Source organism: Marmota marmota, unplaced genomic scaffold (assembly GCF_001458135.2).
Source record: "Marmota marmota marmota unplaced genomic scaffold, marMar, whole genome shotgun sequence".
NCBI classification, from domain to species: Eukaryota; Metazoa; Chordata; class Mammalia; order Rodentia; family Sciuridae; genus Marmota; species Marmota marmota.
Window position 1 is genome coordinate 27,332,261 of NW_025999977.1, and position 16,047 is coordinate 27,348,307.

The 16,047-nt window shown below is 39.1% G+C and overlaps 1 protein-coding gene across 7 annotated transcripts in view; it reads right to left on the reverse strand.

Moving 5' to 3' along the window:
* The window catches only part of Eml4 (EMAP like 4), a 138,317-nt gene extending 131,322 nt beyond the window's left edge, over positions 1–6,995 (reverse strand). For 5 of the 7 annotated variants that reach the window (XM_048804482.1, XM_048804479.1, XM_015479732.2 and 2 more), the window contains exon 1: positions 6,838–6,995. In XM_048804482.1, coding sequence (XP_048660439.1) covers positions 6,838–6,862 — 25 coding nt within the window. In that variant the 5' untranslated portion in view covers positions 6,863–6,995. The remainder of the gene's footprint in view (positions 1–6,837) is intronic. The other 2 variants (XM_048804480.1, XM_048804481.1) reach the window with 2 other exon arrangements.
* Positions 6,996–16,047: the final 9,052 nt, after the last annotated feature.

The following is a 16,047-nucleotide window of genomic DNA, read 5'->3' on the forward strand; positions in this document are numbered from 1 at the left end:
CGGGCAAGCACCTAACATGTTCTCCATAACTTCAAAATCCACTGCTATCAGATATCTAAACACTCAACAACCAAGGAACCAGTTTGAATTTTAAGTTTTTCCTTTTACAAAATGACTAACATTTTTAAAAGCAGAAAAGCTTTATCAACAGAATAACTCTTAAAAAAAATACAACCTAATTACTGGGGCTGGGATTATGACTCAGCAGTAGAGTGCTCGCTTAGCACATGTGGGGCCCTGGGTTCGATCCTCAGCACCACATAAAAATAAATAAAAGGATTGTGTCTAGCTACAACTAAAAAATTTAAAAAAAAAACCTAATTACTTAAGAGCGAACCATTTTCTAAGGAAAAGAATCAGATTTAGAAGAGGAGTTCAAATTCAGATGTATTAGATAGGCTTCATGTACCACACTGGGTTATGCAGAGTTACTAAAAGAATAGGGAAAAGAATGTTGTAATCCATCAGAAAATACTGAGTTCAAATTTTTTAAAAAATGGTTAAGATCCGATGAAAAATCAGAAGGCAAAATTAGATCCATAGTATGATTTTAATATTAAAAATCTAGGCATAGGACAAGACTAACAGCAAGTACATTAATATATTAACATCAGTTACATACAAATAGGCCAGAAAAATGATCATTTATCTTTCTATTCTTCATCTTTTTTGGGGGGGGGGGTATTGTTTTCGTTATTTAAAAATAACATGGGATTTAGTGGTTAAATGGTTGCCTAGCATGCACAATGCCCTGAGTTCAATTTTCAGTAATGCAAAAATAAAATAAAAAATGAACATGGATACAAATCCCAAAAATTAGTCCTCCTTCAAAAAAAAAAAAAAAAAAAAGGCCAGGCATGGTGGCACACTCCTGCAATTCCAGTGAGTCAGGAGGCTAAGAAAGGAGGACCATAAGTTTGAGGACACCCTGGGTAACTTAGCAAGACCTTGTCTCAAAAATAAAAAAGGACTGAGGATTTGGCTCAGTTGTAGAGCTCCCCAAGATTCCACCCCCAGTAGCATTAAAAAAAAAATTGGATTCACACATACATACATACAAACACACACACACACAGAGTCTGAATCTATTTTATCTATAAAAGAATAATTTGCTTCCTAAGTCAGAATGTAGAATAAATGGAAAAAAAAAAACTCTTCGTAAACTATGACACAATATGCAAAATTAAGGCATTAAAATAGTCTTGACAGCTAAAACTATAAAGGAAGAGATAATATAGAAACATAGAAATATACAACAAGCCAGGCGTGGTGGTGCACACCTATAATCCCAGCAGTTCGGGAGGCTGAGAGGAGAATCTCAAGTTCAAAGCCAGCCTCAGCAACAGCGAGGTGCTAAGCATCTAAATAAAATACAAAATAGGGTTGGGGATGTGGCTCAGTGGTTGAGTGTCCCAAATTCAATCCCTGGTACATGGCCCCCACCCCCAAAAGAAATATACAACAGACTTAAGAAACTTACACTGAGATAATAATTGTTGAAGGAGACTATTTCCTTTAAAAAGACTTATGATTCATCTATATTTAAATCAAAATGTTTTTCTCAACTTTCTTATGAACAAATATTGAAGTTTTACATGTTATAGAAATGAATCCATAAATAGAGTGCTTTTTCTATGTTATCCTAAACATAAGACAGAAAAAGACCTAGTAATATTCTCTGGAATTGGGACTACCAAATAGAGTATTCCACTGCTTTTAAAAGCCAGGCTCTGAAGAGATAAAACTAGTTATCTCCAAATTTTCTCTCTCAGAAATTAATTGCTTGATACATAGCATAGCATTCTAAACAATTCTTCCCTTTACCCTCATTTCTGGTACTTTACTTATGCTTTAAAAACCCTAATACCTGCTCAAAACCAGGCAGTAAATTCCTTAAGGACAGGAAGCATGTATTTTACTTATTCTTTCATGAGGGACAACCAAGTTCAGTGCTGGTCCATATACAGTATTTTTTGGTTGTTGGTTTTTGTTTTGAGATGGGGTGGCACTATGTTGCCCAGGTTGGCCTCAAATTCTCAATCCTCACCTTTCAGCCCCCTGGGATTAGAGGCATGCAACGCCTTGCACAGCTCCAGATAGAGTGTTAATCCACATACATGTTGAAAAACATTCTAGCTAACTCATGTTACAGATGTTGTACTAACACTTCAGAATTACTATTCATGCCATGTTATGTAACTTAATGCTACACTGAGCTCTTTAAGGCAACCAATAACCTATCGAAAGTTGCTTATTTTTTTTTGCGAGCGGGGTGGGGCTGGGGGGGAGATACTGGGGGCTGAACTCAGGGCCCTCAACCACTGAGCCACATCCCTAGCCCTATTTTGTATTTTATTTAGAGACAGGGTCTCACTGTGTTGCTTAGTGCCTCACCCTTGCTGCGGCTGGCTTTGAATTCGTGATCCTCCTGACTCAGCCTCAGGAGCCACTGGGATTACAGGAATGTGCCACTGCGCCCAGCCCAAACAATCTTATTATAAGAGAAATATTTCATATGAATACTTAAAGAATGCTTTAGACTAGATTAATATTTTAAAAAATCGGCCATCCCAATAGTACCTGTCAGTAGTCCCAGCTATTGGAGAGGCTGAAGCAGGGGATGACCAGCCTGGGCAAAAATAATGAGACTCTGTTTCCAAAAAGGGGGGGAAAAGAGGGTGGGGAAATAAAAGTTAAGAATTTTAAAATTATGCTTGGCATGATGGCGCAAAACTATAATCTCAGCGACTCAGGAGGCTGAGGCAGGAGGATCGAAAGTTTGAGACTAGGCTCAACAACTTAGCAAGGCCCCGAGCAACTTAATAAGACTCTGTCTCAAAATAAAAAATAAAAGGGCTGGGCATGTGGCTCAGTGGTAAAGCACCCCTGGGTTCAATCCTCAAAATATTTTTAAAAATAATTTAAAAATTAAAAATCACATACTACATTGTTCCTTTAAGAAGGCTAGATTAGTAATGACAAATTATACTTCTAATATTGCAATATTTTAAAAACCACTTTCTTAAAACTGTTCCTAAATTGAAACACAATGCTGTTATTTGTTCATCTTTATACTCTGCACCCAAAATGTTGTTTCTTATCGATACCAATCCTATGGTTTTGTTTATTACAATTTTTCTTCGGGAAAAAAAAAAGGTTTTAATTTTGTTTTGTTTTTAACTTTTGAAGGCAGAAAAAATTAAAGCTGACATAGTTAAATTTATACTTTCTCTAAGTGCAAACACTGACTTAATTTCCAAGCTAATTCCAAGTCTTAATTAAAACCTTTATTATGAATGAGATGCTAAAAAGACCAAGTATGAAATAAACCCAACTTCTGCCTTTTGAAAAATCAATAAGAAAAGCTGTATTGATAGTTTCCCACTTTGCACATAGACCTGAAATTTAAAATGTATACTATGTAGACGTGTGTGTGTGTGTGTGTGTGTGTGTGTGTATGTTGTCATTTGTAAACAACGCATCAAAATAATTTTGGGTAAATTTTAAAATAATTGTTTCTAAGATGGGTATGGTAGTGCACACTTGTAATCCCAGTGACTTGGGAGGCTGAGGCAGGAGGCTCGCAAGTTTGAGGACTGTCTCAAAATAGTTAGACGCTGTCTCAAAATAAAAAAATAAGAAGGCATAGGGAGCATCCCAGTGGCAGAGTGCCCGGTGTTCAATCCCCGGTACTGCAACAGTACTAGTAGTAGCTGTAGTACTAGTAGTAATTGTTGTTTCCAAAGTACTTCCTTTTTTAATTACCCTAACTCATGTACCAAAAGATAGTGTATCTAAGGAAAATTACAGAGTATAAACACCTGTTAACCACACTGCCTGAAAGTCATCAGCTGTTCAGATTAAAAGCATCCTTTGCAGCAGGGTGCACACCTTTACTCCCAGCAGTTTGGGAGGCTGAGGTAAGAAGATGAAGAGTTCAAAGTCAGCCTCAGTAACTTAGGGAGGTTCTAAGCAACTTAGCAAGAAGACCCTTTTTATACAGTATTTAACTTCAATGTAACATTTATAAAATGGCCAATCACCAAATATTTTTGTTTTCAAAACTCACTACATAGTTTTAATCACCATCAGATACACATATCATACACTGTTTGCCTTTTCACTCATCAAACAAGCACACCGTTTGAATTTTAAGTTTCTCTGCTTTACAAGATGATCAGCATAGGAGTCACTTAAATAATCAGCTTTCCTGAATCATTCTGTTTATAAAGCACTCAACTGTTCTGCTTATAAAAATGTAGTTTTCTCACAATTTTTCAAGAACCCTCTAGTAGTATGTAAAAGGGACACACACATTAATAAATTGAAAGCATAATAAATGCTTTCCATACTTGCTACCCCAGAAGAACTTCACATTTTGAGTTCTTCTTTAGTTTAAAAAAAAAAAAAAAAAAAGTTTTAAACATCTCTTAAAGCACAAGTGCTTGCCTTTATATTAATGGCTCTCTTGATGATAAAATAAAGATCAATGTAACTCTAAGCTCCAGGCTAATGAACTGCAGGGAACAGAAACAAGCAATTTGGCAAGAGTTGAGCAAAGAGCTCTGTTTAAAGGCTACCAGTAAAATATACCAGCACCACCCCTCCCCCACTCCCAACCCTTTAAGGTTTCAATTAAGATGGGGCCTAGTTTTACTCTTAGGAGGACAAAAAGAGAAAGCAGAGCTCCTGCTGAGAAGTATCTTCATCAGGAGCAGCTCTAGAAATACTGCCAGGAACCATTTCCTTCCCTCTCTGCTGACATAGGTTCCTCTCTTTAGAAACAGGCATTATCTCCCCTGTTCCTGATCAACACCATTATCTAAAGAAAGGAAGTCTCATCACATACTACCCGAAAGATAGCATGGAATGAATTATTCTTCTTCATCATCATCATCATTATCATCCAACATGAGTATGGGCTATAATGCTCTATAACAATGGGATTTATTTTCACCTGTCAGTCCCTCCTGGATTAGTTATGAAGGGATAAACTAACTTAATAAGGCATATACACTACTTCAAAATATATCTAAGTGCTCTATTTGGTAAGAAAGACTTTCAAAACGCTCACTGAAGAAGCTCTCCAGAATTCTTCAAAATCAACAGAGGTGAAGTACAAATAAGTAGAGATCTCATAATGAGTACAAACTGAGGAGCCAAACCATACAGAGATTACCACAGGCCCAAAATAGCCTTCAAAAGATACCCAATATTAGCCCTAGTATTATGATCACATCCTTAGTGGACATATAGGACAAACAAGTCTTTCAGTTCAATATGAACTAATTAATAAACTCAGCCACCAGGCTGAAAAAGAACCAGTGAAAAGTTGATATCTCTCTAACAGGAGCCCAAGAATGGAACAACTTCATAGGTAAGGAATTGTAAGACATCAAAGGTTAGAAGGGACAACAGGTGCTTTTAGGAAGGAAAAACTAGCACTTAGTTGCCTCCTCTATTTTAGGACTTCCACTCTCAAAACAACCTTATAACAATGCTTTTTTTCCTTCCTATGATAGGGCAAAAATTATGAGTCTTACTATGTAATAACTACATTGCTCTTTTACTTATTTACTTTAGATTCTTAAAATCCATCTAATCCCAACCTGTGTGGACAGATTAAAGTATGGCCTGTTGCCAGACTGTTCACTGATCTATGAACATTAACCAACTAAGGATTTATTATCAAGAAATGCAAAAGAAAGTCATCTGAGTACATGCTACCTCTATGTACAATACTCAAAATACAAATCCAGCAGCAGGTATCACATAACTGCAATATCAGCCAAAGTAGAAACTGTTTCTCTCACCACCATTAACAGTTGAACTCAATCTTTACAGTAACCAGATTCCAATGGCCTCAAAGAATAGTAATTCCAGACACAGGTATGGGGCACTGAGTATCAGCCTGGAATTCTGATTCCCCTAGCCAGTTACAACATTACTACCTTTAATCGGGTGAAAGGGAACACTGAAAAGATACTGCAACCTACTTAATAACTCCTTCCCTTTCTCCATTCCACAAAGACAACATATTCCAAAAATGGAGAATCCTTTCTTTCCCGACAGAGGCCCCCTTTCCTATGGATTCATTGGGCAGGATTACTTCTCCCCAGCATGAATATAGAGCCAAGAAACACTTCTGCTTTCACTCTTAAAGAGGGTCCCCCAACACAAATGCACCTCTTCCTTTCTTGTATTAAGCAATGATGCTTCAGTGCTCGAGGTCTCTCTACCACTGACTGCAAAATGTGCAGAGAAGTGGAGACAGTGAAAGGAAGTTGTCACTTACTAAGGGACACTTAAAAGAAGCCTCCAAATTTGAAATGAAGACTGGGGGGTACCCACTTCCAGAAGCGGAATTGGGGGCGGGGGGGTCTCTACCATAAAAGGGAGCCTCTGCGTGGGGAAGGGCAGTCTCCATCCTGAAAGAGAGCGCGGTATGTGGAAAGGAGGAATGTTGCACCCTGAAGAGGGGTCTGGATTTTCAGAAGGGGTGTCCCACGGTTGTTGGGGGGAGCAGTGAAAGCATGATGGGTGTACCAGCTATTGGGGCCTCTGTGAAGGGAAAGGGTTCCCACTTTTGGAGAAGGGCCCTGTATTGAAGGGGGCTCTGGGAAGAAAGGAGGGTCTGGCTCGCAGGAGGGCTGGGCATGGGGGAGGGGCTCTCCGTCCGCCAGAGTCCGAGGAGGGGCGGCAGCCTCGAGGGGAACATGTGCAGTGGAACTGCTGCCTCCCCGAGGGGCAGGGCGGAGAGCAGGGCCTGGGCTGTGCGTGGAAGGAACAAGGTTCCCACCCTTCGCAGAAGAGGCAAGACTCCCCAGCCGTACTCACCCAGGCTGCCGGCGAAACCGTCCATCTTGCGGGGAAAGCGCCGGGCTCCGGGCTCAGCGGGGCGGGCACTTCATTCAGCGAACCAACAGACTGGCCGCCGCTGAGCCTGACCCACTCNGACCTCGCCTCCTTACCGTCACGCTTCCGACTCCGCCTCCCACGTGACGGTAAGGAGGCGAGGTCTTGCCAGCCCCGCCCCTCACCTTGCCCGGCCTCCGCGTCCCTCAGGCTCGCCCTCGGCGGGTGGTTGCGCTTGCGTGTTGGGCCTGCGAAGGGACTAGGACCTACGTCTTGAAGCTGGATCCTTGAGAGATTGGGGTGGTAAAGGTTAGCCTCCGGCCTAGGAAACTCAGGTGCATCGAGAGACTCTCGCCCTCACAGTTGTTGGGGAGCCCGGGGACTCAAGTCTGGTGTCCTTCTGACAGGGGGGTGTGTCCTACAAAGACGCTAAAAAGGCAGCAAAGTGAGAGGAAGAATCCCTCCTTCCTTGGTTCCCCTCTTTCCTAGTCCAGTGAGGGATAAATGGGGGCGAGGCGTCCTGACCAGCCCCAGGCCACTACTGCCACAGCTGCAGGTCCCTGCACAGATCAGAAGCAAAGAATGTCAGTGCTGGATGGGACCCAAGTTTCATCTTGCCCAACCTCTTCTTATGACGAAGGACACCGAGCCTTAGAAAGAATGCGACTGCCCGAGGTCGTGGAGCCTTGTGGAAGTAAAGCTTAGAACCCAGGCTTCCTTACTCCCCCTGGTGTTCTTTCTACCAAGGGTGCAAAGCGAATCTTTTATGGTAGATCATAAGAGTGATTGTCTATGATCAATAAGGCTTATTTCAAATGAAGTAAGCCTGAGTTCTAAGCTCAATTCCATCTGACTCACGGGGCAAGTGTCAAATCACCTAATTTATTTAGGCCTCACTTTATTCATTTGCAAATTCGAGGGTGAACTTGTACCCAAAACACATAAGCATGCCATGCATTCATCTTCCTCCTTATGCCCTTAACCCTATTGCCCTTCTTTCCAGAGACCTTCCCTTAATTTGTGAAAACCCTTTTGTGACTTGGTGCGCAAATTAGAGTAATAAAGTGGAGAACTTTAAGATGCTCAGGAACTAAGTAGGTTATGCAATAATAAAGATCTGAGTTAGAATAAGAAAGTAATTTTATGTTGTTTATTTGTTTTTTTGCTACAGGGGTTGAACCCAGGGACACTTTACCACTGAGCCACACCACCAGCCACCACCCCACTTTTTGAGATTAGGGTCTTGCTAAATTGCTTAGGGCCTTGCTAAATTGCTGAGGCTTAAACCTGCAATCCTCCTGCCTTAGCCTCCTGAGCCACTGGGATTATAGGCATGTGCAACCATACCCAACTAAGAGAGTCATTTTAGAGAAAGCTGCAGGAGAGGACAGGCTGAAGTGGGGAGATGAGAAATGTGAGGCAGCAAATATCAAGATGAGAGGGACTTAAAAGAATTAAAAAGATGAAAGAATTGTTAAACATTTTTTGCAGTATACTTCTCCCCTTTTGTTCCTCTTCAGAAATTCCCCCAAAACCACACATAGTGGCACATACCTGTAATCCAGGAGTGAGGAGCCGGAAGTGGGAGAACCAAAAATTGGAGGCCAGCCTCAGCAATTTAGCAGGATGCTGTCTCAAAAAAGTAAAAAGGGCTGGTGATACAGCTCAGTAGTTTAAAAAAAAAAAAAATCTTCCCTAAAGATCCAAATGACTCAAATTGTACTGTTATGTTGTACACATGCACAGATATGTAACAAGAAATTCCACCATCATGTACAACTATAAACTTATTGGGACCTCAGGCACTTCATATGCTTTACCCCTTTTCAACATCACAGCAAATATATGAGATCAATGCTATAAAAAATATGGAAGAAAAAATCAAATGACTGCATTTCTTATCAGACCTGGGTTTCTTCTGAATACCGTACTATGTATAGACTGGTGGTAAGGCAGCCAAGATTAATTCAAACTCTAGACTGAGGGGTTTCTAAAGTTTCCTCCTTCAAAATTAAATGATTTACCAAAAGATTCCCTGCAATGGGCATTTTCATATCTGCAAGTTTCTATTAAACCTAACCCCTTAATCTTTGAAGTCTCAATTCTAACAGCTGTTCTTCTTTGTCTGAATATGACATTTTCCATGTTAAGTCTATTAAAAGAGCAAGAACTTTGCATTGGTATATTGCTATACATAGATAAATATGTCTATTTTTAATTCAAAGAAAGATCCATATTTTGTGGGGCTTGAAGCTTTTATTATTTGTAGGGATGGGGGAAGAAAATAAACGCAAAAATTACAAATGCAAAATTAGGTTAAATGAAGTATTTATTTAGACTGAGAAAATAAATCACATCATATTACACATTTTAAGAAGCATCTAAGTGCTATAAATATTACAAAATCAAGAAATATAAGGGGGGCTGAGGTTGTAGCTCAGTGGTAGAGCACATATGTGCCTAGCACATGTGAGGCACTGGCTTTGATCCTCAACACCACATAAAAATAAATACATAAAGCTATCGTGTCTACCTACGACTAAAAAAAATTAAAAAGAAAAAAAGAAATTTAAGAGTGTAACTCAGTAATTGAACATGTGACTAGCATGTAACTCAATAATTGAACATGTGACTAGCATGTACATATATGTACATATGTATGAATATATATTTATATTATATATCATTTAATTAGCTTCCCAACACACCTCCAATATTTTTTCCCTAAGTTTTTTCTGTATATTGTTCGTCTCTTCATATGACAATGTTTTTCTTAAATTGGTTAAATTTATTGGGATCTCACACACTTCATATGCTTTATTCCTTTTCAACATCACAGCAAATATATGAGATCAATGCTATAAATATGACACTGGTGGATATTTTGGAAGTATTGGGGATTAAACTCAGGGGTGCTCTACCACTGAGCAAATGTCCCTTTTATTTTTATTTTTATTTTATTTTATTTTTTGATATGGAGGATTGAACCCAGGGGCACTTAACCACTGAGCCACATCCTCAGCTCTTTTTTTTTTTTGTATATTATTTAGAGACAGGATCTCGCTGAGTTGCTTAGGGCCTCACTGAGTTGCTGATGTTGGCTTTGAACTCAAGATTCTCCTGTCTCAGCCTCACCAAGCCACTGGGATTACAGGTGTGCACCACTGCGCCCAGCCTTTATTTTTAATTTTGAGAAAGGGTCTTGCTAAGTTTCCCAGTTGACCTCAAACTTTTGATTCTTCTGCATCAATCTTCTAGGAAGCTGGGATTAATGATATTTGTTTTTAAAAAATAAGTTTTTAATTGAAACTGTAGGAAGACTATTTTTCCTTTACCATGGTAGATCAAATTTGGTTTTTATTATTGATGTTGAGATACATAAAACATGACTTCACACATGTAGAGCAGTCTATTTTTAATATTGTCAAAGGCATTCTGAGTTCCATTTAATAAGAGAAGAATTAAAATGTATGGTGCCGGGCTGAGGTTGTAGCTTAGTGGTAGAGTACTTGCTAGCATACGTGAGGCACTAGGTTTGATCCTCAGCACCACATAAAAAATATAAAAAAATAAAGTTATTGTATCCGTCTACAACTAAAAATATTTTTTAAAAAATGTATAGTGCGCTGGGCACAGTGGCACAGTCCTGTAATCCCAGTGGCTAGGGAGGCTGAGGCAGAAGGATTCCAAGTTCAAAGCCAGCCTCAGCAATGGCAAGGCACTAAGTAACTCAGTAAGACCCTGTTTCTAAATAAAATACAAAATAGGGCTGGGATGTGGCTCAGTGGTTAAATGCCCCTGAGTTCAATCCCCAGTACCCAAAAAAAAAAAAAAAAGGTATGGTGCATTTAAAATTAATACACTGAATTATATCTGTTTTGGCTTGACATAAATGAGAACCAAATTCTCTGCTTACAATGTACATGTCGGTTGATTTGGAAGGCTTTTCCCCTAGACTAGCTTCTGGCTCTGTACATTGCAATCCTTCTTTTTTCCACACTACTCACATACTTCCAGTGCCAGCCATGTGTTCACATTACATTATATCCTCTAACCCTGCACCTCAGTGATGAGATGCTAGCTAGGTGAGTCAGTACAGTGGATCATAGGAGTGTTCCTGCAATCTACTGCTAAACAAAGACAGCCAGCAACAATATGGTCCATGTAAATATATCTCACTAATCTTGAAATTAAATGTATTTCCAATCCAACTTTCCTTTAGCAGATATTTAAAATGTCCAGTCACTCCAATACCACCTAATATAAAGGGAAATTTGGCAAAGAGGAGATCGTAGTGGAAGGATACAGTTTCCTCGAAGTGACTTCATATATAGAGAACACTTGGAGTCAGGTGTGGCAGTGCATACCTGTAATTAATCGTAGCAATTCAGGAGGATTAGGCAGGAGGATCACAAATTTGAGGACAATCTCAACAACTTAGCAAAACCCTCAACAATTTAGCAAGAACCTGTTTCAAAATTTAAAATAAAAGGGATTGGGGGTGTAGCTCAGTGGTAGAGTGCCCCTGGGTTCAATTCCTGGTATCTAATAATAGTAATACATGAAGTGTGGGGGAGGGGAAGGATCTTTGTTGCTGTTTTATCCAACTATTTATTTTTTAGTTGTAGGTGGACACACAATATCTTTATTTCTTTTTTTGTATGTGGTATTGAGGATCAAACTCGTGCCTACGGGTGCCAGGTGAGCCCTATACCACTGAGCCACAACCCTAGCCCAGGATCTTTGTTTTTATATAAAATGTTTAACATAAGCAGTATATGAGAGTTCCAAAATCTATAAAAAGCTAACTGACCATGTTTTTTTAGCTTCTAAGCATTAAGAATACTTAAGAATAACTTGAAAATTAATGCAAAAGAGAAAAAAAAAGTTTGGGAAGATAAACCCCAAGGATTAAAAGGTAGTTATGTTTGGAAAATAAAATTAAGCAGAAAAATGAAAAGAAGAGAGATACAGGTGATTTCACTTTTATATTATTTTAATCATATAAATGTGAAAAATTTTAAACCATTAAAAATGCAAAAGCAGGCCAGAAATTGTGACACAAGGCCTATAATCCCAGTGACTTGGGAGGCTGAATCATGAAGATTGCAAGTTCCAGGCCAGCCTTGGCAACTCAGCAAGACCCTCTCTAGAAATAAAAAAAGTGAAAAGAACAGGGGATGGGGCTGGGGCTCAGCAATAGAGCACTCGCTTAGCATGTGTGAGGCTCTGGGTTCGATTCTCAGCACCACATAAAAATAAATAAATACAATAAAAGTATTGTATCCAACTACAACTAAAATATATATATATATTTTGGGGGGGTGGATAAAGTGGACAAGTGTGTGTGTGTGTGTGTGTGTATATACATATACACACACACACACACACACACACATACACACTAAAAAAAAAGGACTGGGGATGTAGCTCAGTGGTAAAGTGCTCCAGAACTGGAAAGAAAAAAAAAAAACAATACACGTAATGCTTCTAAATTCACACTCTCACCCACAAACTGTATCTGCAGAGACTGGTTTAAAATATCATACTTATTAAATAACTGTTTTACCAATCTTGGCACGATTGTTATCTCTCACCTAAGACTTTCCAGACTTCTTACTTCAGAAAAGAATCAATTAGTATTGCTGTAAATTCTTGGTGAGAGTGTATGAGACTGAAATCTACCCTGTGAGATCACCAGCCATGCCTCATTTAGGGAATCTGATGCAGGGATGCACAAGAGAGTGGATACCAACCAAGGTTAATTTGAGGACCTCTAGCATTGTCATCTATGCTTAGCAGAAAGAAGAGAACTGGCTGGACTATGGAGCTAAATTCTCCTTGTCCTGACCCAAAATTTATGCCATGAAGGGTTTAGACTTGTCAAGATTACAGAACCAACTTTAAAATGTCTTTTTAATGTGTTCAAGTTTCACCACATTTACTAGATGTTGGGCAAGCCTTAGAGATAATAGCTAATAATTTTCATGTGTTCATCATAAAGATATACTTTATCCCCATGAGGAATTCATAGCAGACTCTTACAAAAATGAAATTCTGCAAGGAAATCCTTTTTAATAACAATGTTAGAGTGGAAAGCAGCCAATCAGGGAAATTTAATTCTCAAAATTAATAACACAGGAAGTTCTCTGCTTGCAAATAAAATATTTTCAAAAGGTCATTTGTAAGTCAGCTATTTGAAATTGGGAACAATACTATACATGATAGTTAGATTGCCACTTAGCCCCCCAAAACATGTAGCATACTGATCCTAACCTGCCTGTGTTAAAACCACAGTGATGACAAGCTTTCTTAAGGTTCAAACCAGACAGGTCTGAAATTGAATATTGTTCATTATAAGAATCTGTGGGTTGATGTTGCAACCTAAACACAACTTATAACACCATTTCAACTTTCAAAGTGATTACTTACAAATATCCTAAAGAGGGAGATTTTATTATCCCCACATTGCAGACCTGGAGAATAAGCCTAAAGAATATATAACTAAAAAATGGAAAAATCAAGGTTTGAATCCACAGCAGACTGTACCTGAAGGTCAAGCTCTTTTCAGGGCACCAGTTAGCCTTTGGGTCTCAGTGAGGTTCTACTGTGGAAATCCTTAAATGCCAGGCTCATGTTTCTATCAAGGATGCAGTTTTATCAACAAAAGCATCAAAAAAATATCAAAGTGTTGCTTTAGGTAGATTAATCTTTGGGTGGATAAAGTGGACAAGGTACTAGATGTGGGAATTTCAATTAAGAGATGGTCACGGCAGTTTGGCAGTTACAGAGAGATCCAAGAAGAAAATATTGTGAAGGGAAACAACAAATGAACAATAAACAGAACCTTAGCAGACCTGAGTGACTGATTACCTCCATCACTGAGAAAGACGAAGGGGTCCAAGAGGTTGTCCAGGTTCAGCTCCTGCTGATGAAGACATTGATGGTAACATTAAATGATAATGGGAAGCTAAAGAAATGAGGTAAATGGAGAAAAATACATAGAGTGACAGCAGGAAGCTGAAGGGAATCAGATGTCATTTTTAGTGCCTGGGGCCATTAGATAGTCCAAACTAGATCATTTAATCTGGGGTTGGGGGATGACACCAAAACTAGCAGTCAGTGGCCAAGCTACAAAGGGGTTAAGAAACTCAAGAGCAGCAGCAATCGTGTGTGTGGCTGTAGGGGACAGTAAGAATGGGAACAGCAAGCTCTATGGCAGCATCCTCATTAGCTTTCTCCTACCGGTGAACTGGGTCATGCTCTCAGTGCTCTCGACTGCTTGGGTTTTGCCAGTTTTTCATTCCTGGTCCTCTGGTCTTCCTGCTGACTGTGTGGGCCATTCAATATCCTCCTGGTAAATTGTTAAACCAAGATGCAAAGAAAAGACCACTGACTCCAATTTGAAATCAAAATAAAGCAAGCTGGTAATTCCGACCAGCCAGGACTGTCTCTCCTGAAATCCGTGGGTTAGAAGACAGTCCCCCAACTCTCTAGGAGCATGGTTTTATAGCACAGAAAGTTGCAAAAGGGAGGTGTCTTGAGAACTTACACATAACAGAATTTTGACAAGAATAATACAAAGGCAGATAGTAGGTTAATGATCTAAATGGTCCAACATTTCAAGTTAGGGAATAAATTTAGATCCAACACCAGAATTTATGAGGTGCCCTTAAGGTTTCAGAGAGGGTTGTTATCTGGTCAGGGAAAGCCAGGCATGGGTGAGTTCAAGGCACAGGCAGGCATTCCAAGCAAGTTTAGAAATCGCAGTAATTTATAGTAAAACAGAAATTAACTCCTCATGTCTTTGTGAAGAGATGGCTCCCAATCTTAAAATGGAATTAGTCTGGGTTCATCAGAATCCCTTTTCTGCTCGAGTTAGCCAGGGTGGGTTTATGTTTTTTGCGGTTGAGAATGCAGGAGTGCAAATGTCACTTGTTTCAAACAGATCGTGCTTGACGTCATAAACCAGATACCCTAACAGAAACCTCCAGCACACAGTTTGAAATGTGGGATTAGAGTTTAGGAGAGGGTTGGATCTGGGAATATAGATTTAGGAGACTTTTAGAAGAGCCCATGATTAAGTTCTAAGAAATCATGTAGGGAAAATGTTTGAGAAAGTGGAAACAAGAAGAATGTAGAACCTGGGGGGCCACCAATATTTAGGAGGCAAGAGAATTAATCAGGAAAGAAGCAATAACAGGAATAGGAGACAAATTGTGCTAGTGCCATATTGCATAACCAAAAGGAGCCAAGGGTTTAAAAAATGATGGGAGTTAAATGCAATTAAGTACTATCAAGTCCAAGGAGAATGAAGACTGAGAAAAGGGGGGTACTAGACTTAGTAAGATGACTGGTCTTTAGAGCTACTTTACCATGGGGTAAAGACTGAAAGAGTGGTGTGAATGTGGAAAGAGAAAATATGGATTATAATTTAAAGAATTTGGAAAGATAATGTCTATTTTGTTCTCTGCTGCATTCCCAGATCTAAAAAAGCACCCGTCACATGGCAGGTGCTCAAAAATATTTGCTGTTTAAATGGATAAGGAAGAGCAGAAGTAGAAAATTGACTTAAGCTGAAATATAGTAAAGGGGCATGTTTTTAGGATTGAGGGTACCTGAGTATGCTTCCAAACAAGGGATACCAAGTTCTCTCTTCTACATAGGCAAGAAAATGGGATTTCCTCGAATCTTCACTAGTTGTCTCTATATGGCTTCTTCTTCACCCATATGCTATCTCATTACTCCCCCATTCCGCTTATTGGTACTATAAGCTAATGTGATCACCATCCTCTAGATAACAATTTCTTATTTTTATTTATGTCTTACTCTCCTCTAAAAATTCTTTTCTTCTACTAATTTATGTCCCACACTGAAATAAGTAAAATAATCCTCATCCATACTTATTTTGTCCCATACTTCAGTGAACTAATGTGGATGATTTGATAAAACAAAGTCTGATTAGCTAGAAGCCTAATTTAAGGTACATAATTAGATGATATCTCAATTGCATGTTTTTGGAAAATTAACTGTCTATGATCTTTTGCAACACTAAATTTTAAATTCAATAACTAAATAATCAAATATAGTATCAAAACACTGTAAAAGTTGGGTGTGGTGGCACATGTTGTAATTCCAGCTATTTGGGAGAATGTTTGAGGCCAATTCAGCCAGATCCTGTCTCAAAAATAC